At 40.8% G+C, this 24,429-nt stretch overlaps 2 protein-coding genes across 3 annotated transcripts in view; both read left to right on the forward strand.

The window, feature by feature from the left end:
* fam184ab (family with sequence similarity 184 member Ab) overlaps positions 1 to 2,403 on the forward strand; it is a 126,207-nt gene extending 123,804 nt beyond the window's left edge. For both annotated transcript variants that reach the window (XM_053613855.1, XM_053613857.1), the window contains one exon: positions 1,795 to 2,403. In XM_053613855.1, coding sequence (XP_053469830.1) covers positions 1,795 to 1,876 — 82 coding nt within the window. In that variant the 3' untranslated portion in view covers positions 1,877 to 2,403. The remainder of the gene's footprint in view (positions 1 to 1,794) is intronic.
* Positions 2,404 to 2,434: 31 nt separating this feature from the next.
* On the forward strand, positions 2,435 to 24,426 carry mcm9 (minichromosome maintenance 9 homologous recombination repair factor). Its single transcript, XM_053613858.1, has 17 exons — positions 2,435 to 3,199; positions 3,333 to 3,455; positions 4,048 to 4,154; positions 4,278 to 4,329; positions 4,937 to 4,990; positions 6,294 to 6,610; positions 10,171 to 10,487; positions 10,644 to 10,725; positions 12,524 to 12,724; positions 12,910 to 13,035; positions 14,547 to 14,666; positions 14,761 to 14,935; positions 15,298 to 15,500; positions 16,016 to 16,219; positions 17,989 to 18,071; positions 18,431 to 18,576; positions 19,879 to 24,426. Exons 6-17 carry the CDS (start codon positions 6,301 to 6,303, stop codon positions 21,164 to 21,166), a joined length of 3,255 nt encoding a protein of 1,084 aa, XP_053469833.1. The 5' UTR covers positions 2,435 to 3,199; positions 3,333 to 3,455; positions 4,048 to 4,154; positions 4,278 to 4,329; positions 4,937 to 4,990; positions 6,294 to 6,300; the 3' UTR covers positions 21,167 to 24,426.
* Positions 24,427 to 24,429: the final 3 nt, after the last annotated feature.

The raw sequence follows: 24,429 nt of genomic DNA on the forward strand, positions 1-24,429 counted from the left end.
CAGGATGTTTGTAAAGATGGCAGGATGTCTGTAAAGATGGCCGGATGTCTGTAAAGATGGCCGGATGTTTGTAAAAATGGCAGGATGTTTGTAAAGATGGCAGGATGTCTGTAAAGATGGCCGGATGTTTGTAAAGATGGCCGGATGTTTGTAAAGATGGCCGGATGTTTGTAAAAATGGCAGGATGTTTGTAAAAATGGCAGGATATTTGTAAAGATCCCATGATTGTTGTTAAGATGGCAGGATGTTTGTAAAAATGGCAGGATATTTGTAAAGATGGCAGGATATTTGTAAAGATCCCATGATTGTTGTTAAGATGGCAGGATGTTTGTGAAGATCCCATGATTGTTGTTAAGATGGCAGTATGTTTGTAAAGATGGCACGATGTTTGTAAAGATGGCCGGATTTTTGTAAAAATGCCAGGATATTTGTAAAGATGGCAGGATATTTGTGAAGATCCCATGATTGTTGTTAAGATGGCAGTATGTTTGTAAAGATGGCACGATGTTTGTAAAGATGGCCGGATTTTTGTAAAAATGCCAGGATATTTGTAAAGATGGCAGAATATTTGTGAAGATCCCATGATTGTTGTTAAGATGGCAGGATGTTTGTGAAGATCCCATGATTGTTGTTAAGATGGCATGATTGTTGTTAAGATGGCACGATGTTTGTAAAGATGGCCGGATGTTTGTAAAAATGGCAGGATATTTGTAAAGATGGCAGGATATTTGTGAAGATCCCATGATTGTTGTTAAGATAGCAGGATATTTGTGAAGATCCCATGATTGTTGTTAAGATGGCAGGATATTTGTATGTTTTATTCTTTTTAAAGCAGTCTCAATGAAACTGAAGACACTTTTGCAAATGCAGCTCTGAGGCCTATGTTAGGACCAGGTGCTCCGTTAGAAACAAACTAAATGATTAAAACAAATTGTCTTATAATTCCAAATTTTGTTAAAACTTGAGTTGAGCTGGGATTTTATGTAAGGTTGAACAGATCATCATCAATTCATAGATTTAGGGTTCTTATTAATTCATTCATTTATTTATTTATATTTATTCATATATATAAAAATGAACGAACGAATGAATGAATAAATAAAGGGGGGGGCATATAATCATTGATACATAGGATTTGGGGTTCCTTTTTTTGTTTGTTTGTTTAGGGGCCAGAGGGGATGGTGGTTGTCTCAAACTCTCCAGAAGCAGCTCATAAACAAACAAACAAATAAATAAATACATGCATACATTGATTTAATGAAATATATATATATATATATATATATATATATATATATATATATATATATATATATATATATACACACACACACACACACACACACACACACACACACACACACACACTTTATATACTTATAATTTGGAAAAAAAAAATTGTTTCAGGGTGGCTTTGTGTTTTTTCATTTTCTAATTTAAAATTAATTGATGAATTAACAATCTATTTATTTGTTTTAAAAATGCATGAATGAAAACTGCATGCAGGCTGAAACCCACAGATAAGCTGCAGTTTACAGTATAACCACTGCATTCCTCCCATATTCTCTCTCTCTCTCCCTCTCTCTCTCTGTCTGTATCCATCTGTCTCCTTCTCTCTCTCTCTCTCTCTCTCTCTCTCTCTGTCTGTATCCGTCTGTCTCCTTCTCTCTCTCTCTCTCTCTCTGTCTGTATCCGTCTGTCTCCTTCTCTCTCTCTCTCTCTCTCTCCCTCTCTCTCTCTGTCTGTATCCGTCTGTCTCCTTCTCTCTCTCTCTCTCTCTCCCCCTCCCCACAGCCCTCCTGAGACAGAAGACTCACCCCCGAGCTCCCCAGATCCTCAAAGGCAAGAGTGGTTCGCCCAGTACTTCACCTTCTGACTTTTAGCATCTCCAAAGCATGTCAGCCAAGCCAAAAGAGGAAAAAAAAAGAAACACACAGAGATAAATAAATTAAAAAAGATCATCTTTACATCCTTCTAACTGTTCTGTTTTCTTTCTCCACTGTGAATGGATTTCTTGTTTGTACAGTGATTAATAATAATAATAATAATAATAATAAAATTAGGTATGTTTGATGTTGCATCTCATGGCGTTTCTAAAGAGTGGTGCATTTTCTGCTGCTGACGACGATGATGAAGTTGATGATGATGATGATGATGATGATGATTTGTTAAATGCAGTATAATGTCCTTGTCCTTCTCCCTGTATCTTATTTTAGATTATTGGCACCGTAATGAGAGTTTGTTTACAGCTGCATAAATCCACTTTTGGTAGAATTAAAACTGTTTGTATGGTCATCTCAACACAGATACAATGATGTCTCGCCAATTTTAAAAAGAAAAGTGCATATTTTATATTTATATTACACTGTATGTATGCTTACAGAATAAATGATTATTGTGAGATTTAACAGCGTCATCTCTCATTATTTATTAAATCGCAAAGTGATAAACAGTACAGAGAGAATTTCCAGTTTTATTTTGACTTTGTTTGTTTGTTTGTTTGTTTGTTTACCATGACGGTTTCTGGAGCATACCATTATTCGTATTAAACGAGTAGTACCCCTTATGAAAAAAATATATAAACCATCATAGAATTTATAATGGTTGTAATGGGAATTGTATTGGTTTTAATGGAAACTCTAATGGTCCCTATGGGTCTCTACTGGCCATTTGTTATGTTATGTCTAGTTGATACCATTATGGACCGGAAATTCATTTTAATGGTTAGCTGATGGTTTGTAATGGTATTTATAGTGGAAACCATTAGAATTTCTGTGATGGTTTCTATTGTTTTTTTGTTTTTTTTTTCAGCAGTGACCTCTACTTACTGTTCGAAAAAAACGAGATCATGCAAATTATGTATTTAAAACATGCTATTAAAATGTATTTTCTAACAAGAAATTATACATTGCTCAGTTTGTTTGTTTGTTTTATTCAGTTTATTTATTCTGGATCCATTTTGTTATTCTCGACGTGTATTATCTGTAAGTCTAATCTCAAACGACTGCTTAGCGTACGAGTAGTGCACTACGTAAACCGTTATTATATATCTGACGTAGTGCACTAGTGTAGCGAGCATTACTCTATTTGGGATTCAGCCCTCTGTTTAGCCTGACGCTTCCTGGAATGTACCACCATCCCTGTTCAGCGGGTTGAACCTCTAATTCATATTTTGCACTATGTTCGGAAAAAAGCTCATGTAACAGTATATATTACACATTTTATTATCTCTTCTGTTTTACCAACATGTTACACATTTACTACCTTTTTTTTTAGTTAATTATGATTTTTTCCCCTCCATAATGTTCTTCAACGCACCCCTAAATCCGAAGAAATGGAAGAGTCCGGCGCCAAATCTAAAGTATGTTTATACACACAAGATGTACGGGTAAAGTTTTCTAAGTCAACCGTGTGGTGTAGAAGGACGGACAATTCGTCAATAAATCCTCTAGTAGGTGAGTATATTATAATAAAATTGTTAAATATTAAACATGGATATTTGTTAACGAGGACGTTGTGCTCAGTTTGTTGGCTAACGTGCTAATATGCTAAACGCTAAACATATTCAGGCTTAAAAGTTTTAAACGCCGCCATTTTGTTTTTCTCTTATTAGTGAGTGATTTATGTGTGTCAATATCCGGTGCTACACAATATCTCTAACTGAAGTGTGTGTTTTTAGTGTTAGTGTTACAGTTGAAATGTTTACAAAAAACATACTATGTCTGGTAAAATGTCGATAATTAATCATTCAGAGTAATTAAAGCAGCTCAGGGTGTTTAACTAGTGTTTAAGTGGCTGGGCGATATGACGGAAATATCCTATCACGATTCTTCATACACGATATTTATATATAATATGCATGTGGATATACAGGTTTGCTAATAAAGTGGCAGAAATTCAGAAGGGATGCATTTAAAACAATCCGTTATAAATCATCATAAAGCCGTTTATTACTGTGCTTCATGACATGGCTAAATAAATCCGTATCGGTGAATTTAATAAGGGTTTTTGAATGTCGTGTATTAACGCCACATTCGACTCGATTAGGAAATACGTCTTCTGAAGAAAACACCTCTTCGACTCCGAAGGACAGGACGGTCTCCTCAACCCCGAGTTCAGCAAGATAATCAGAATGACTGCTCGCAGCATGAACGGTAAACAAAGTAGCACTCCGTTATCTTTAAATGAGTTATACTGTATATACAAGTTTTTGCTTTAGATCAATCGATCAGCATACAGATGTATTTGCTTATATGTATTTGCCCCCCCGGTTGCAGATCGAACACACAGAGGTCGATAATGATGTAATTCCAGGCTCTGACTTTAGAGGTAAGTTAAATGCTTTAAACCTTAGGCCACGCCTTATACCTGAGTCTGATCTTCTTTGTTGAAATTATTATGTTCTGAGTGCCCATGAAATCAAAACTGAAGTTGCGTAACTTTTAGTATGAATATGTCAGCCTTAAGGTTCTCTATAAGCCCGTGTTCTCCAAAACAAAGACAAAATTCACATTTAGAAGATCTACACGTCTCTCTCTCTTCCACCGATACGGATCAACACTTTCGATGACATCATTCTGCACTTCAGCTTCTCATCAGATTTTCTGTCCAATCAAATGCTCTCTCTCTGGGGAAAGTGTCCCGCCCCCAACGTTATAAAAATCCATGGTATTAACTGTAGAGTATGGCTTAGCCTGTGCTGTGAGGTAAGATAAACGCTATTGGCGGTTTAAAAAGAGGGAGGGGCCAGTTATATGCCCCGCCCTAATTCGATGTTTCAGTTGAAATTACATCAACGCGTCTAATAACGCTGCTTGTTTCAAGGCACTTCACGGAGACTTTAAGATGGCGCTGTATCTGTGTTTTTTTTGTTTGTTTTTGTTTTTTTTTAGCTCTGTCAGTTTACTTTGTCTATTTATATATATATTTTTTATAGATAACGAGTGTTTCAGAAACCAGGTATGCGCTGAACAACTCGGCTTGTTTTGAGGTAAGTGTGAGAGATGGATAGAGTACATAGAGTGGATGTAATAAAAACGAAGCGTAGTGCACAAAGTTTCAAGGGAAACTGGACATTTTTGGGCAAAATGAAGGACTTTTACTTTCATCAGCTGTGCAAGCAAACTTCTGGCTTCAGAAATATCTTGGGGAAATTGTGTACATATCAGGATTGTTTGGTTAAACCACTGCTGCGTCCCAGTTCGCCTACTGTCTGTCCTGAACAAGATAAGATAATACTTTATTAATCCCCAGATGGAGAAATTAGGGTGTCGCAGCAGCAGCCAAAAAGAAAAGAAAGAAGAGATAGTAAGGGGAACAATACTGGGATATATAGAGTATATCCAAGATGTATAAATACGTATAGACATAAGCGCAAACCCTATATACGTATATAAGAGTGCAAAAAGTACATTATGGTACCCATATTACAGCAGTGTAGCAGCAAATTTGTAGTGTAGTCAAAAGTAAGGTCTTCAGTATCCGAGATTAGAATTAGCGTGTGTCCAGAATCGTAATGCGTTGAAACAAGTATCCCAAACATCCCCGGATGGTCTGTTATTTCTGGGAGATTTTTGAAGTGTGGATCCATGGACACTTTTTCAGCTAATATTACCCACAACACCTTGCTCCAGGGGGGAGGAGGAGGAGGAGTTGTTTTATGCTGTTTTTTTTATTATTATTTTTTTTTATTTTTGCTTCGCCGAATTCAACCTGCAAACTTGGACGCATTTTAGAGAGGTGTAAATGAAATGTGGGAAAATAAATCAATGGAATGGTAAATTAAACGAGAAAGTATAAATGATGTAAGGAATAACGAACGAAGAAAAGCTGAAATACGACGAGGAGGTTGTCTACGGTGAGGGCGTGCGTAACTAGGCAACAATGTTCTCGTCCGTTAGTATGTCCCAGTACTTGCGTACTCTCTTGCTACACTCAAGTCTTTACAAAAAAACAAAAACAAAAGAGTACGTACTTTTAGTGCATAGTACAAGTAGGCGAATTGGGACGCAGCACATGTTTACACATGTTACACACATTCCTGTCGCTAATTACAGTTTAAAGACCTAACCTAAATCCGGTTTAGTTCAAATGACCTGTTCCGCTGAGACTCAGAGCTTCATAAACCGTTTAAAAGTCGCGTCAAGTGCAAGGTGACTCCACATTTCAGGGCTTTCTTGTGAGTTGTATTAAAAATCGATAAAGGTAGGTCCGAGATCAGAGTTCATGCCGTGATGACGGGCTACAGGAGTGTTAGTGGGTATAATAAGACTGACGTGTGGGTTCTCTTCCAGGCTGAAGATGTGGCTGAACTCGGAGCAGGTGGCTCTCACAAGCCTGATGTTTGAAACCTACGTGACGGAGCATCACAGGAACGACATCCTGCAGATCCTGCAGGAACCTGATGAAGATGCACATTACTCACTCGTGGTTAACGCTATGAACTTATTCGAAGCCAACATGGAGGTTGGCGAGTATTTCAACGCCCTCCCCAGCCAGGTGCTGCCCATATTCGACGAGGCGCTTCACGCCGCCGCGCTCGCCGTCTCTCGGTCCGAGCCGCCACTGAGCTCCTTCAGGATGAAACGCAACCTGCACGTCCGCGTCTCAGGTACCGTAAGACGACGACTTACAAGGGAGGGGAATACTCGTAATCAATCTATCCATCCATCCATCAATCATCCATCAGTACATCTATCAATACATCCATCCATCAATCTATCCATCCATCAATACATCCATCCATCAATCATCCATCCATCTATCCATCCATCCATCCATCAATACATCCATCCATCAATACATCCATCCATCAATCATCCATCAATCTATCCATCCATCAATCTATCCATCCATCAATACATCCATCCATCAATACATCCATCCATCAATACATCCATCCATCCATCCATCAATACATCCATCCATCAATACATCCATCCATCAATCATCCATCAATACATCCATCCATCAATCATCCATCAATCAGTCATCCATCAATACATCCATCCATCCATCAATCATCCATCAATCTATCCATCCATCAATCATCCGTAAATACATGATTCCATCCATCCATCCATCCATGAATGACTGAATGAATGAATGTAGTGTTTATCCTACACAGGGTCGCGGGGGAGACTGGATCCTATCCCAGGGAACTTAATAGCATGAGTCTAAACAAATAATAAACCAAGATGCTGCGTCTGACGGTGAGATAGTATGTAAACTGTGGTTTAAAACATATCGGCAATAATATTATGTTTACTTTCCTGGAACTTAGGAAACAGCCCAAGGAGGAGAAAAAAATATATATATATTTAAAATAAGATTTAAAATTTTTTTTTTGTCTTCAGTCCCTAGATATTATGTTTTTTTCTTCTTCTTTCTGTTCCACATGACAACGCATTTTTAAAACAATTACCCATTTGATTTATTTCACTTGTGTGTGACACGACCGACTCGTGACTCTTTTTATTTTAATAGTTGTGTTTTATAAAGTAGTACATGATTTAGGTCACATGAGCACCTTCCTAAAAGAAAGCTCTTTGCTTGATCCCCCGTGACTCGCTGTTGGAACATGCAGTGCACTAGGTCGGGTGGCGTATTAGCACTACTTCGTTATTGTTTGGTGCGCTTGTTATACAGAGGAAGAAACAAATAGTAAAGTAACAAACGAATTCCCGAGTCGACTCGAGTGTTGAAACTGGATTCGTTGTGCGGAAGAAACGACAGAAATGCATGAAAAGCTTTCGAGCTGGAACGTTTCTCCTCACATCGTATTTCCTCGGCCTGGTCCGCGTACGAAGCTGAATCCGTCTTGAAGAGCGTCACGCTCAGAATTAACATGACTCAATCGTCGCTTTGATTATCCGGTGCCTGAAAGGATTTTTTTTTCCCTCTCTTTCATTAGCTCTGTTTGATGTGCGTCTTCTCAGAGTAAAGCGGCAGAGACACCTGGTTTCCCTGCGGGGGCGTTCAGGTAAAAAGTAAAACCCCAGCGGGATACAGCGACGAGGAGGAACTGCTCTCCGCAGGAGCTTTATCGATCACCAGACGAGCAGAAATGTTCTCTTCTCACTCGAGACGTCAGCTCTGAGTGACTCCGTATTGTCTGGGGAGATAGTGAGCGAATTATTATAGCTCTTGGCGTATGATGTGGGTTTTTCTTTTTTCTTTCATTACAACGACGTACCCGCTGCGCAGCGTATTTACTGCGTGCGGTTAACTCTGACGAACTTGTGCAGGAACACACGTCTGTTTCTGGGCGATAATGCCGTTTTCAGTACGGAAATGAATTTTAAGTAAGGAAACAAAACACTTGGTGGTGTGCTGCTGTAGGAAAATAATCAACTTCCATCACACCACACCGAAGTTGATTTCATTTAAAAGAATTGCAAAGTAGATAATATATCAAATAAAGCTCAAATGTCCATCGTCTCTTTCCTTATCACGATTTGTTTGAGAAAGTGTATTGTGATGTAATTCATCACGACCTGGAGATCATGTCGTCTCATCGCCCCGCTCTGGTTGTAGCAGGTCTAATGGAGAGGACGGTATTTAGAGATACCGTGTGCGATGAGATTACAGCCCGGGCGTAGAAAATCTCGCTCGCTCGCTCTTGTAACCGAAGATGGAGGAAATTACAGGCACTGTGCCTGCGTCACACGGCTTTTATAAAATACTGTTCGCTTCACAGTCGTGAGCTGCTCTGGAGTCCGACTGAAAATAGCCGCAGGTTGTTCTTCACTCAGGGACATGATGAGAGCATAATGGACAATCTATAAATAGCACAGAGAGAGAGAGAGAAAGAGAGAGAGAGCAGGCGGGCGGTTATCAGACAGTCTGATTGAGCTGAGGATGAGCGCTCTTTAACCTGCCTTCACTGAAGGACGTTTACATCTGACTTTGAGTCTGATCTGTAGGGACGAGCTTTACCGAAGAGAGACAAAAAGCCAGAAGAGTGAGGAGTGAGGAAGATTTTTTATTATTATTATTATTATTATGATGTCTTGTGTAGGAGGAACAGAGAAGTGCCTTTTATCCCCAGTGATGCTTGTGTGGTGAAATATTGGACTGAATCTCATTGATGTTTCTGGTCACGTGGGCTGGAGAAGGGAAGTGTGTCACCTGTAATTACAGAGACACTCTGTACGCTCACAGATATGACGGATCAGGAAGTGCAGACGTCGCCGCGTCACCGTTTCCTGCACATTAATTTGGTACAAGTGAACTGCGCGTGCTCTTATCTCCTCTAATTGAAGTTATTAAGGCAGTGCTTTCATTTATTAAACAGCGCTGGCCTTTTAAAAATACTTTCAGGGTTACTTTATTTGCCGTCGCCTTCAGTGAAGCAGAGCACTGTGTGATTGATTTTATTTATTTATTTATTTATTTATTTCCCTCACTCCTGCCTTGATTTGTGCCCCCACCCCCGACCATGGTAAGAGCTTTACTGTAGATGAGCTTACAGTGCCATCTAGTGACTATTTCAATTATTTATATTTATGTTGAAATATATCTTTTACTCAGGATAGAGGGAAACGTGCAGCTCGGAAAGTTTTACTTAAAGGAGCCATTTGAATAAAAATAAATCCACACCATTTCCTCCTTCCCACAAATATATTAAAAGGCCAAGACTTTTTGTTTTATTTAATCCCTATTGCACTTGTTGTTGTTGTTATTATTATTGTTGTTATTATTAAAGCATACCCGTTTGAGAGATTTTCTCTCAAACCAAATCAGTTGTTTTTTCCCCCAAAAAATATAAAGAAATTTGTCATTTTAACCAGTTTGGCCTAAATTTTTAAAATAATAATGATCAATATAATTGATCGATTATATTTAAGTATATATCAAATGCTCTGTGTTGCTGACCCGTATCGTTTCTGACTCTGCACTCCGAGCCCGAACTTCCTGACGCGCTGGGACGTGCGAAGAAAGAATTTCACAATGTGTGTGTGACAAATAAAGGCTGCTTCTCTTTCTGCCAAGTCAGTAGACGGTGGTATAGTACGTGTTTGAGATCAATTTCAAGTTCAATCCCAGATCCGAATGATCTCTCGGCTCCATCGTTTTCAAACTACAGTTATGTATATGTGATATATAAAATATACTTGGTCAAAGCAGATTTAATAAATTGTCCATCATATATCGTGTCTGAAACTCCAGGTTTGCCCGTGTGTCCCGAAATGACCAGAGAACACATCCCTAAAGCCCGGGACGTGGGCCACTTCCTGTCCGTCACCGGCACCGTCATCCGCACCAGCGTGACCAAAGTGCTGGAATACCAGCGGGACTACATGTGCAACAAGTGCAGACACGTGTTCTCCGTGCAGGCCGACTTCGAGCAGTACTACAGCTTCACGCCACCCAGCCGCTGTCCCAGCGAGGACGAGTGCGGCTCCTTCAGATTCACCTGCCTAGCTGAACGAGACGCCCCGCCCTCATCCTGCAGAGACTACCAGGAGATCAAGATCCAAGAGCAGGTCAGGACCTCGGGAGAGAGGCATTCTGGGAAATCTAATCATTGTAAATTGTAGCGAAGTTGCCAGGCTTCTTGTCCGCTCCAGTCCTCTGCAGTGGTTTTAAACGCGAGTTGAATGTAATGTCCTGAGTGATGGGGTTCTGTTGCCTCGTTGCAGGTACAGAGACTCTGCGTGGGCAGCATCCCTCGCTCCATGCTGGTCATTTTAGAAGACGATCTGGTGGACGGCTGCAAATCAGGTAAAACACGCTGTGCTCATAGGGAATATACTTCTTAAACAAACCGCAAGCCCAGTTCTGTCCAAACGAATGCAGTATGATTCCTGTTCGCTTTGGCTTTGGGCTCGTAAGGGTTATTTAAACTGCTTTTTACATCAGGGATTAGGAGAAACAATGCAACTACCTTAATAAATAAATAAATAAATAAATAAACATCAGGCGCTCATGATCAAATTAGCCATTTCCATCTGCAACATGAAGTCTTGTCTCTCAGTCAGTGAATAAGAACCAGAACTCCAAGTGATATTATCTAATGCTGAGACCTTTTAAATGTTTTGACATTAATATTTAATGAACATTTTAATATTTGAAAAGGACGTATTTAATTCCATTAACATTTTCATCTGTATTGTACACAGTTCTTTAATGTAATACACATCATCGTTAAAGAAAAAACCACTCGAGTCATGTTTATTTAATGATTTAATAAAAAGACATTATGCAGTCGTATACACCGTATGCTATTATACTTTTTTTCATATAATAAAAGTGATCACATTTTATTCAGTGTTTGTTGTAGCCACTGTGTGCATCTTTGAGGGGGAAAAAATAGTCATGTGGTCACTGACTGTGTTATCCTGGTTGTATGTATATACACTATAGCCAAAAGTATGTGGACACCTGACTATCACACCCGTATGTCCTTGTTGGACATCTCGTTCCAGATTTATTCCAACTTTGCTGTTATAATAACTAGAGCTCGACCGATAATCACTTACCAATATTTTTTCCAGATATAATAATTTACATAATCGGATATCGGTTTTGTAATATCGAATCCACCAATAAATGGCGCCATCTTGTGGGCGATTAATCTTTATTTAACGGTACAAATTACATGTGTTACATAAACGCTTGATATGTAGTTTAAGCAGCTTGGTGCTAAGAAATGGAGACAAACTCACATTATCAGGTAATCTGTTTTACCCCATCGGTGGTTTTTATTTATTTAAAAAAAAAAAAAAAGGTAACGGTGCACATTATTTTTCTTTTTTTTTGTACTCTTTGAGATCCCTCTTTTTATTGGTGTATAAATAAGACATTTTTTTTGTATGCAAGGAGGAAGTGAAATTGACAAAATTGTTATAAGTAAAACGGTTTGTTCGGTTCAGTGGTGGTGTTATCATTGTGTAAATAACAGAAGTAAAACAATAAATAAATATTGGTTCTCAGGCACATAAACATGAAAATATCCATATCGGTTATAAAAAAAATCAATATCGGTCGACCTCTAATAATAATAATAATAATAATAATAATAATAATAATAATCTTTTCTGGGAAGGTTTTCAACTAGATTTTGGAGCGTGGCTGTGGGGATTTGTGTTCATTCAGCTACAAGAGCATTAGTGAGGTCTGGTGCTGGTGTTAGATGAGGAAGTCATGGGTGCAGTCGGCATTCCAGTTCATCCCAAAGGTGTTCAGTAGGGTTGAGGTCAGGGCTCTGTTCAAGACGCTCGAGTTCTTCCACTCCAACCTTAACACTTTACACACCACGTCTTCACGGAACTGGCTTTGTGCACAGTGGCATCATCATGCTGGAACAGGTTTGATCCTCTTAGCTCCAGTGAAGGGAAATTATAACACTAGAGCATACAAAGACATCCTATACAACTGTGTGCTTCCATATTTGTTTGGAGAAGAACTTCATACTTCTGGCCTTGCAGTGAATATAAGACTAATAGAATGAAAGGTTTGTTAACAGTGCTGTAACCACAGCTTCACTGAGAACATGACAGGTTATTTGTGTTTTCACCAGGAGATGATATCACGGTGTATGGGGTGGTGTGGCAGCGCTGGAAACCACTGTACCAGGACTCTCGCTGTGATGTGGAGATTGTCCTGAAGGCCAACTACATCGAAATCAACAACGATCAGTCCACAGCAGCAGTGGCACTAGAGGACTTTCAGAAAGAATTTGAGGAATTCTGGGAAATTCACAAGCACGACCGTATAGCTGGTATATACATATTTGCATCAGACTAAATCTTTATATATTGTGACTCATCACACAATTCTATCCTGATGGGCGTGGTCTCTTCTAGGAAAACTCCGCCCCATCCACATAAATCTCTCTATACGTTTAAACATATAGAAGAGTCTGTCATTTGTATCTCTTTCTTTCTTTGTTCTAACAATCTTAAGGCAGGAATCAGATTCTGATGAGTCTGTGCCCCCAGGTGTTTGGGATGTATGTGGTAAAGTTGGCTGTAGCCTTGGTTTTGGCAGGTGGAGTGCAGCGAGTCGATGCCTCGGGAACGAAGGTGAGAGGTATGTGTGTTCCTCTACACGCCCGAAATGCTTCAGGGCATGCAGTTATAGGAAAATAATCGCAACGATAACTCTGCTGTACGTCGTGTCGCATTACCCCACTCTGTCACTGATTATCTTCCTTTAACAGTAGTTATAGTACAAAAGGGTTTTATTCCTCTTATAATAGAAAAGCTATTTCACCAACAATAGCATTTAAAAAATAATAATTAAATAAAGAACGACGCATACAACCCTGATGCCAAAAAAAGTTGGGGTGCTGTGTAAAATGTAAATAAAAACAGAGCTGCAAATCTCATAAACCCAGATGTCATTCACAATAGAACATATAAAACACATCAGATGTTTAAACTGAGGATTATATGTACTATTTTAAGTGGAGAATAAGGTGATTTTGAATTTGATGGCCGCAACACGTCTCAAAAATGTTGGGACGGAACCAACAAAAGGCTGGAGAAGTAAGTGTTAATAAAAAGAAACCACTGGAGGAATATTTTGCAACTAATTAGGTTAATTGGGAACAGGTCAGTAAGATGATTGGGAATAAAAAAAGTATTTTAGAGAGGCAGAGTCTCTCAGAAGTAAAGATGGGATAGAATCTGGACGGAAGCAGATGTTGCTCTAAAACCTGTGTATACCTTTCAGCAATGACGTCGCCTTTCCAGATGTGCAAGCTGTACATTCCACCGACAATAATGCACCCCCATACCATCAGAGATGCAGGCTTTTGACCTGAACGCTGATTAAAAAGCCTTATTTTTTTTCAGAAAACAGTACATTTCCTCAGTTTAAACATTTGATATGGTTTCTATGTTCTGTCGTGAATAACATACGGGTTTTATGAGATGAGATTTTCAAATGATTGCGTTCTGTTTTTATTTACGTTTTACCCAGCGTCCCAACTTTTTTGGAATTGGGGTTGTATTTATCCATTCTTAGTTTAAACTTTTAATGTTGTAGAACATCTGTGAAACAAATAAGTTCCTGTTATCACTTATGCTATGCTATGTTCTACAGCTATAAACACTCGTTCCACCATCATTCTTCCTTTTTCTTTTTTCTTTCTCTTGAAGTTAATAAGACACCCCCGCCCCCCCCTAAAAAACCCCCCAAAAAAACAGTAGTTTATATGAGTGAAAAATCAGAACGTGCAAAATCCTCTATGCTGAAGACTCTCTCTTGGTGACTTTTACAAAACGCTGGAGACTCCTTCCACAAAACATTGGAGACTCCTTCCACAAATGTTCAACATGTCCATCATGAATACGTCACCTTATCAACGATGATACGCTTGTGTTTGTTAAAACCAATAGTGGACCGTCCTCCATACGAGTCCCTGTGAACGAGCTGTTGTTATAGAAACGATAACACATCGATATGAATTTGAGATGTGTCTTGCAGCTGGATCTACTGTCAGAGCTGCTCTTATGGAAAATGAATCGATACGTTCTGACCAAATCAGAATCGAGAAACCAGCAGCTCTGTGGTGTAAAGATGTTTATTTCCGGCAGGCGAGTCTCACCTCTTGCTAGTGGGCGACCCGGGCACAGGGAAATCTCAGTTTCTGAAGTACGCAGCAAAAATCACACCGCGCTCAGTCCTCACTGCTGGCATCGGCTCCACTAACGCAGGTGCTGACTCGGCTGTACTATAAATACCTTCATGTCTACAGAGGAGGGCAGTCCGGTATCTGATACTCTACGTGTGTGTGTGTGTGATCACTAGGTCTGACGGTAGCAGCAGTGAAGGACTCCGGAGAGTGGCACCTGGAGGCAGGAGCGCTGGTTCTCTCTGATGGAGGCCTGTGCTGCATAGATGAGTTTAACAGCATTAAGGAACACGACCGCACCAGCATCCACGAGGCCATGGAGCAGCAGACCATCAGTGTAGCTAAAGCCGGGTTAGCAACGCTCCACTCTGTCTTAAAGCTGCTGCAACCTCTACAACTACAGTGCTCCTTATACGTTTATTACATGTCACGCTGTACAAGATCCTGTGCTTCAGCACCAGAATATAAACGATGCACAGAAATGTGCATGGGTCATCTGTGATCGTCTGGCATGCAGTTATTGTGTGTAAACCTGACGTTAGACGATATCACAGTGACCTACACGGGTTCGTTATTCATCTGTCTACAGATGTTCTTGCATCTGGTTCCTGAACTGTCACCGCCTTGTCATTTTATGGCTGTCGCTTTATTCTGAAAGAAAACTGTGATATCAGTGTGTGAACATTAACGATGCGTGTTTCTCTCACGCACAGAATGGTGTGTAAACTGGACACCAGGACAACGATACTTGCAGCCACCAATCCTAAAGGCCAGTACGACCCCAATGTGTCCGTGTCTGTGAACGTAGCTCTGGCCAGTCCTCTCCTCAGCCGCTTTGACCTGGTTCTCGTCCTGCTGGACACCAAGAACCCGGAGTGGGACAAAATCATCTCCTCGTTTATCCTGCAGAATAAAGGTTCAGCTCAGTCAGCCTGTTTTTTTTTAATCCTAATGCATCACACTCATGCCTCACCTATGACATGATGGGTATTATTATAAACCTGTTACAGTGAGCTTTAATACGTGTTTGTTTTCAGACACGTGTATCCCGGCAGCACGTCTTTAAAATGGCACTCGGGGAATGTTGTATGGCAGAAGGGCACGCTTGATCGCTCCGTTCTGTGTACTTCAATTCCATGCAATAAGCGCACGAGCATTAGCGATATTTTGAACCATGGGCTTTATATTGTGTTCCTGAGCTAAATCCAATTTCTGTGTTCTGTCCTTCTTTAAAATCTCAATATCCTCTCGGGTACGGTACCCGTTTTACTATATGTACTGCCATTACACACTACACAGGGTTACCCCTGGGTTCCCTTTATTTTCTTCTACTGCCGTCTTTTGTTTGAGCATAATTGATAGAAAATGACTAAAATCGCATTACGGTTCATCTGTTTTCATCGTCGTGTTTATTATCTTTGTCTCCCGCAGGTGTCCCGAGTCAGTCTTCATCATTATGGAATATGGAGAAGATGAGAGCGTACTTCTGCGTGATAAAGAGGCTGCAGCCGCGCATCACTGAGGACGCCAACTCCATCCTGACCCGCTACTACCAGCTACAGAGACAGAGCGACAACCGGAACGCCGCACGCACCACCATCCGCATGCTGGAGAGCCTTGGCCGTCTCGCAGAGGGTCTGTCCTCCTTCTCTCACACACACACACATACTTACCATACTTATTAGTATATATCTTACCATACTTATTAGTATATATCTACAACGGATATAAAAAAAGTCTACACACAATGTCTCCTGTTAAAATATCCTGGTAAAATAACCTGGTTGCATAAGCATGCACACCCTTTTACAACTGGGGACGTGGCTGTGTTCAGAACGAACCAATCACATTCAATCTCATGTTCAAAAGTAATTATCATACAGATGTTAAATTATCAATTCAATTATTCTGATTAACCCCAAATAAAGACCAACTGTTTCTGTAGGATCTTCTTGACCATTTTCTTGGCTTTGTCTGACTGCCGAGGCCGTGGTTCACAAAAAGAGCTTACAAAGCATGCACGGTATCTTGCTTGTTAAAAGATATCGGTCAGGAGAGGGGTAGAAAAGCATTTCCAAATCATTAGATGTACCATGGAACACTGTGAAGTCCACCATCAGAAAATGGAGCACCACAGTGACATCACCAAGAACAGGACGTCCCTCTAAAATGTATGAAAAGACAAGGCAAAAACGTACCAGGGAGGCTGCAGAGAGACCTACGGCAGCATAAAGGAGCTGCAGGAATATCTGACAAAGTACTGATTACTCTCTGCGTGTGTGTGACAACAGTCTCACATATTCTTCACATGTCTGGGATATGGGCTAGGGCGGCTAGACGGAAGCCCTTTCTTAAAAAAAAAAATCCAAGCCCGACTAAATCACCCCAAACCATGTGGCAAAATGTGTTATGGTCTGATGAGACCAATTCCAAAAGGTATAATAATTTGATCATTCCGAAAGGTGTCAATAAATGAAGCATGGTGGTGGCGGCGGCATCATGCTTTAGGACTGCTTTTCTTCAGACAGAACTGGGGCCAGAACTTTTTTCAAGGTGGGGGGGAATCATGAATAGCTACAAATATCTGCTGATTTTTTGTGCAAAACCTTCAGATATCTGCTAGTAAGCTGAAAATGAAAAGGAATTTCACCTTTCAGCTCGACAGCGACCCAAAGCATACATCCAAATCAACAAAGGAACGGTTTAACCAAAAGAAGATCAATGTTTTTGAATGGCCCAGCCAGAGCCTAAACCTGAATCCAACTGAAAATCTGTGGGGTGACATGAAGCGAGCTGTGCACAGCAGATGTCCTCACAGTTTGATGGATCTAGACCGTTTTTACAAGAAAGAATGGGAAAATATGTACCACGCTGATAGACTCTTCCACAAAAGGACTGAGTGGTGTAAAAAAATCAAAAGGTACTTCAACAAAGAATTAGTTTAGGGGTGTGCAAACTTATGCAACTAGGTTATTGTAAGTTTTTTTTTTTTTTTTTTTTTTTAAATTTGTATTTATTCCCTAAAATGTTTGTTTTTCATTAAATCCTTATATGTTGTAATTGCACATTGAGAGTGGGGGGGAAAGTCCTGACATGATTTATCTTGGTTTCCTTTTTGTTTACTTAAAAAAAAAAAAAAAAAAGCCTTTTTTTTTTTTTTTTTTTTTTTAAAAACAGTGGTATGTGGACTTTTTGTTTTGGGTTTTTTTTTTTCTTTGTATTATTTAATATATTTGTATATATTTAAAGTAATACACACTTTTAAAACTGCATTAGAGCCCTGATCAGCACTAAAACAGCCACATCATCCTTTTATTATTTATTTATTTATTTATTTATTTATTTATTTTTATTATTTTTTATTATTTAAAAAAAAAAAATTCAAATCCATTTCCTGTTTCCAGCCCATGCCAAGCTGATGTTCAGAGAGAGCGTGACGGTGGAGGATGCCGTAGTGGTGGTGTCTGTTATGGAGTGCTCCATGCAGGTACGTCCCCTCCAGGAGCATGTGACTTATATAATAATAGTCATTATTTAATAAGTAAAAAAATGAAAACACATTGTGGTATAAGAGTAATGAACGACTTCGGAGCATGCCGTTATAGGAAAATAATCAAGTTTGTCACGGTAACAGTAACTCCACTTTGCACTGGGCCTCGTCGCTGATTTATTTTCCTCTATCAATACATTCAAGCCCTCTTATCTAACTATTTCAAGAATATACAAACGATATACTACCTGAATAATAGTACCAATAGTGTCTCCTTATTTTTTAAGGAAACATCTTTTGCTATTCCTACAAATCAGACACTCTGGGGTTTGTGTGTTTGTGTGTCTTGGCCACAGGGTGGCGCACTGCTCGGTAACGTGAACGCTCTGCACACGTCCTTCCCTGACGACCCCGGAGAGCAGTACAGAAGCCAGTGTGAGATTGTTCTGGAGGGCCTGGGCCTCACACACATCCTCGACAAAGAGCTGCAGAGGCTCTCAGGGTAAACCGCGCGTTAATGGAGCGACCACGATTGTCCCTAATTATCAGTAAACGCACGTCTTCAGCCGAGCCGCTTCACTCCACGCCACTCCGCACGATGACTGGGAAACAAATCGTATTTTCAGGGCGTCCCTGATGACCCGCTGTTTTCATAATTAGGTGTAGAAACGTGTGCGCAGGTCTATTCTGAATTCGTGCCGCGGTTATAAAATAAGTATTTAAGTGTAACGATGCACCTGGAGTTTTTATTTTATTATTCTGTAATTGTGTATATTTTTCCTTCATGAAAAACGTTATGAAACCCGACAGACTTTTATGACATCGTTTTTATCCATCATGAAAAGCATTAGGTTTAATATATTTCCAACAAATGGGATTATTTAGATACTCTTTAAGTATTGAAGGCAAAAAATAATAATAAATCGGCTGTACGTTTGATTATTTGAGACGTTATATTATACTTTCACCTAATTTAAGTCTGTATCTATGCTAAATCCTGAACGTTTTGGACAAGTGACTCTTGTGCCACATGGTGGGAGAACAGGGGCTTTTTTTTTTTAAATAAATGTAATTAATTGTATGACTTTTTAATAATATAAAAAATATTAAGTTGTTAAAAACGTTCCATCAGGCACTCACTGGAGTCGCTCCTTCTCTCAAATAGCGTCTTATTGGCCAACTGGTACACCATGTACGGGTTAGAGGTTAAGTAAATGCAGGGAACAATAAGCTACATATTTAGGATTTTCCCCCAATTTAAAAATAAATAAATTCACACAAGTAATCTGGTATAAATGTATTACATACCGGGGAGTGAATAAATTATGAAGAATCCACAACGTTAGGATTTTTATGGAGTAAATTTGATTCTTCTTTGCTTACAAAAGTAACAAAGAAAGGTTTACGTGATGCGTAGGGGGGGGAACCACGAAGGGACGTGCTGTTGTGGGAAAATAATCAGTGACCGGATGCGACCTGATACACAGCGAGTTATTGCTGTCACCACTGTCAGAGCTGCTGTCCTAGACAACGAATCAACACCTGGCCAATCAGAATCGAGAATTCAACAGCGTTTTTCACCCCGTGGCGGTGTAACACGACAGGTTCATTCTCATTCGGCATTCGAATGCATTTAAATATTTTAATATAATTAATTGAGTGTTGAATCGAAACGTAAAGCTCTTTAGAGTGGATATCAATAGGGCTTGTTTTCATACTTGGAAATATTTTTTAAAATGATGGGCAAATTTAAAGAAAATCAATGTTCCCCATCCCTAATTTTCGTGCTTTCTCCCTAATTCAGGAAGAAGGACTGCGGTGACGAGTCGTCCGGAGGCAAGCATCCGAGTGACGCGCGCAGAGAGAGCGCAAACAGCGATGAGACGTCTGCGTCTGACCCAGGCCTCGGCTGGTTTCACAGCTTAACCAGTCCGGCTGAAGGGAATTCAGCATTCCCGGCATCTCCCATTCGTTCCTCTACACAGTATCACACAGCTAATACAACGTGCCCTAGTGTGTTGCCTAGCAACAGTGGCTCGGAGCCTGGCGAGGGCTCGGCGTGGGAGAAGCAGGCCGACGAAGACTGCAGTTCAGTGGTGCAAAAGATCTCCAAAAAGCTCAGGACCAAACGATTGAAAGCGATGAACACGGAGCGCTCGGAGAACGCTTCGGACGAAAGATTAAATACAGAGCGGCCGGCATCTCCATGCACGCTTCCGTGCCACAGCACGCCGATGGTGGACAGGAAACGACCTTCTAAAAGAAAAGCGCAATCTTTTAGTCCACCCGTGATGGAACAGTCCGAGAGTGAAAATCTACAGGTCGACCTGTCGAGCTTCACCTTCAGACCCAGAGAGAGGATGACGCACACGGATCAGGCTAGTGGGTCAAATCTGGCTCCTACAACGGATAACAAACGAATTTCACAACCGAAACGAAATGAGAAGGAGCACAATCAGTGTTGTGAGCAGCCAGCAGAGGGCAGCAGTGTGTGTAAGAAGCTCCGAACGCGAGTCCAGGCTGAAGTCGTCGGAGAGATTCCCTCTGAAAAGCCACGCGAGAGAGACGGAACAGCTGACGACGCAGCGCACAAACGCCAGCAACTCGTCCGCAGCCTGAGCACCGCGCCTCCAAACCAGCCCGATTCCTCCGTTCGGCCATGCCAACCGAAGACTAAAGTGGCTTCCTCCACCCTGGCCAAGCTCTCCGTGTTCTCTTTTGTTCCCTCTCCTGAGGAAAAGACCAGCCAGAATCTTACCACAGCTCCAACACAGGAGAACAACACGCCGGTTTCCAAGGACGACGCGATGCCAAAAGATGCCAGCGCAGCAGAAAGCGCACACACGAGCACTGTGACTGCGGAGCAGAAAAGCTCGACGAATTCAGCCACAGAGACTCGTCAGAAGACGAGCAGACCACACGCGAGGACTGAGACGTGTGAGGAACAATCGGCGAGCTCCAGGAAGAGGAAGTGCTATGAGCTGAGCTCAGCACGTCTTTTCTCTGGCCTGTCCTTCTTCAGCTCCTCTATTGTAGATGATGAAGCTCTCGATGTGGATTGGGAGGAGGAGTCCAGAAAGAAAGTTTCATAATTTAAGATATCTGTATGTACAGTAAAGTTGCATTGAAGTTATACTCCAGTCGAAGCTCTATCCAGTACATCTGTAGGTTATGCATAATCAGCACAAGCAAACACGATTTCCTGTTATGAGAGAAGCACAACCTCCCCCCCGCCTCCTCCCCCGCCATCACGCCATTACTACTGTTTCTCTGCATGGAAACTACAGTTTCTTCTTCATTTACTAACCTTTTCGCCAGCAGATGCTGCAAACGTAATGCGACATAAACATGTTGACCCTTTATAGCCTCCAATTATGCACAAGTTTGGCATGAACAGGTTTTTCCTCAATACAGGAAACGGTGTACGTTCTTGTCCCCGGTAATCACACGTACACTACGGATGCTGTGGATGGAAATGAGTCTAAAACAGACGCTTCCTTTAACGTGGAAAAAGAACAAAACATTGTAGATATGAATCTTGTCTTATGATGTAAAATCTCTCTTGTTGGGTTAGGTGAAATGAAAAGCTGGTCGAAAGGGGGGAGTAGTCTCCTCCTGCTGTTCTAAAGCACTGCCAAGTTATGAATCAACAGTAAAAAATGCACTCCGTACTCCTTTATCAGCAAGTATAATGCTCCTTTGTGCTCCCCTGTGTTTAGTGATGATGTACTGACTATGCTTCGCCATCACACTTCTCTTATTGCTGTATTTATTATGTTTTTTCATGACCGCTTCCTTCAATAAGGTAGGATAACTGCTGACAGAACTGCGACTGCTCGTTACGTCGCGTTTTCACGTGTGCTGGAGTTCTACAGCTTCAGTACAGCGAGTACATCTACGCGCATCAGGTTATATAGCGCTCGATATCCTTCCTTACCGTACAAATGCGTTCCGGATAGCGGACGACGTCAAGAAACGTTTTATTTATCAGCTTTTAGAGTGAAAGACTTTGATGAGAAGCTTCCGAGGAGATCTTAACGAAAGCTTTAGAAGTGCTCGATGTGTTTGTGTTCGAAATTCTGACAGAGTGATGTATAAATAAAATAAATTAAAGCTCTTTATTGATCTAACCTCAAGCAGCAGAATAACTCGGCAGATATGTGCAGTGCTCTGGATTTTGGCCAGAATGTGGTTGTCTGTAACACATCTCATCTCACTTTTAAAGTCACCGTGAACGCAGCGCCATTCGATGTGTTGACATCATTTCCACTGGAACAGGAAGTCGGGGTATCGAGTAGCTCCTCCCCATTTTTAAATAGCCAATAGCGTTTATCTTACCTCACAGCCCAGGCTAAGCCGTACGCTACAGTTAGCACCACGGATTTGTATAATGTTGGGGGCGGAGCATTTCAGATTCTAGAGAGCATTTGATTGGACAGAATATCTGATGAGAAGATGAAGTGCAGAATGATGTCATCACAATTGTTGATCCGTATCTGTGGTAGAGAGAGACTGTCAATTTTGGATGTGTATATCTTAATGTGAAGTTTGTCATTGTTTTGGAGCGCACTAGCTTATAGCTAACCTTAAAGCGAACATATTCGTACTAAAAGCTACAAAACATCAAATGTGATTTCGTCTGGACTTTAAGCAATATATTCTTTCAGACATTGCGTGGGCTAGCTTGCTTTAAAGATCACGTCGCGTAAGGAGCCAGGCTAACGAACTGTCAGTCTGTCTAAAAATGCCTAAAACCTTGCTAGCTAACTGTGATTTCCGCACGCACCGAATGTCACGCTTTGATCACGTTTTTTTGGATCGCTACGTACGTCTTAGCAAAACAGACGTTAGCCTAATCGATTCGGATACCGGCTATCACGGTGTCTGCGATGCTCCTGCACCATCACGTCGTCATCAGAACAGAAGGCCGCGTCCACGCTCCATACAGACGACGGAGACCAAAGGTTTAAATGACCGAATAAAAAGAGCGCAAGACGTTTCTCTGACGGAACAGACGTGCACGAACGGGTCGGAGATTATGTCCGCACAGATGTTAGTCAGTCCCATCCAGGATTACGTGATTTTGCGCTCACAGAAATGAACGCAAAATCAAGCACGCTCCGGAGTATTCAGAGAAGCTTGCCGTTTTTAAAAATCACTGCAGGTTCGGACCACAAGTCAAAGCCAGAATTTATATATATGTGTGTGTGTGTGTGTGTGTAAGAAATTTAAACCAATAACTCAAATATGTCGCAAAGCTATTCAATGTTCTTTCAGTATTTAGTTTAATATACAATATCTTTGTGTAGATGTTGATATTTTATGATGGATGTGTTGTGTGTGCATTAGAAGACCTTTCCTTTGCCCTTGAGTTAGACACAGAGAAAGAGCTGTCTCCATTACCGAATGAGGTCTCGTCTCCAGCTCGAGCCGGTCAAAGTCTAGTCAACGGCAGACGGTGAGGAGCGTCGGATCCGGTGTTCCTCACAGAGCCGAGCCGTGCTGAGGAGAAAGCGAGCGGTAACACGAGGAGTTAATGGATCCCAGCTTCCTGCAGATGAAGCCCCAGCATCATCAATAATGAAGTGTTATTGACGTTTAACGTCTCGCTCGGTGTCATCGAGATAGCACACCCCCTCCTCTAACCGACATTACATCATCCTCAGAGCAGCCGGGAGGATTTGTAATGTGTTTTATTGTCTTGGTTACAGACTGACCTTTTGGGGTTTTGTTTTATTTGTATTCTAGGTCAGAAATCTACTTCTGGAAAGGCTTTGGGAGCTGTCTCGGTTCCAGGAAAAGAGTTGCAGCATGACTGAGGATGATGTATTGAAATTAATCAGGCTGGTTCAAGACTAGATTGTTTTACTAGCTAGTATAGTTTGTTTTATTGGTGCCTCAGGATTAGTGCAACAGCACAGCAATTTAATACAAAAAATAAAGCTAATAAAGATCAAGAGCTTTAAATAGACACCAGATAGAACTGGAGCTCTCGTAAGTGGCGTACATTAACACGCAATTAGAAGAACTCGATCCCACTTCTGTGCCTGGCTACTGTAACTAATCTAGCTTGCTAGCTCATAAGCGCTTTATCTGAATCGTCGATTTATCTGTCTAGCTGACTGGATAATAAAGTGGCGTTTACGTTATGTGATCAGCAACTTCTTTAGAGAATCGCTGATCTCACAAGCTTTCCGCTAAAGTTGCTGTTGCTAAATCTGTGTCCAGTTTCATCCCCTCCTTTTATTTTTGTAAAATCAGCTCTAAAATGTCCTCGTTTCATTATTTTTGGTGGTGGTGTTTGTTATGCTTTAAAAAAAAAAAGTTTATCCCCATAGTAAGCTCAAAAAGACAA

This window comes from Ictalurus furcatus, chromosome 25 (assembly GCF_023375685.1).
Source record: "Ictalurus furcatus strain D&B chromosome 25, Billie_1.0, whole genome shotgun sequence".
In the NCBI taxonomy this organism is placed as follows: Eukaryota; Metazoa; Chordata; class Actinopteri; order Siluriformes; family Ictaluridae; genus Ictalurus; species Ictalurus furcatus.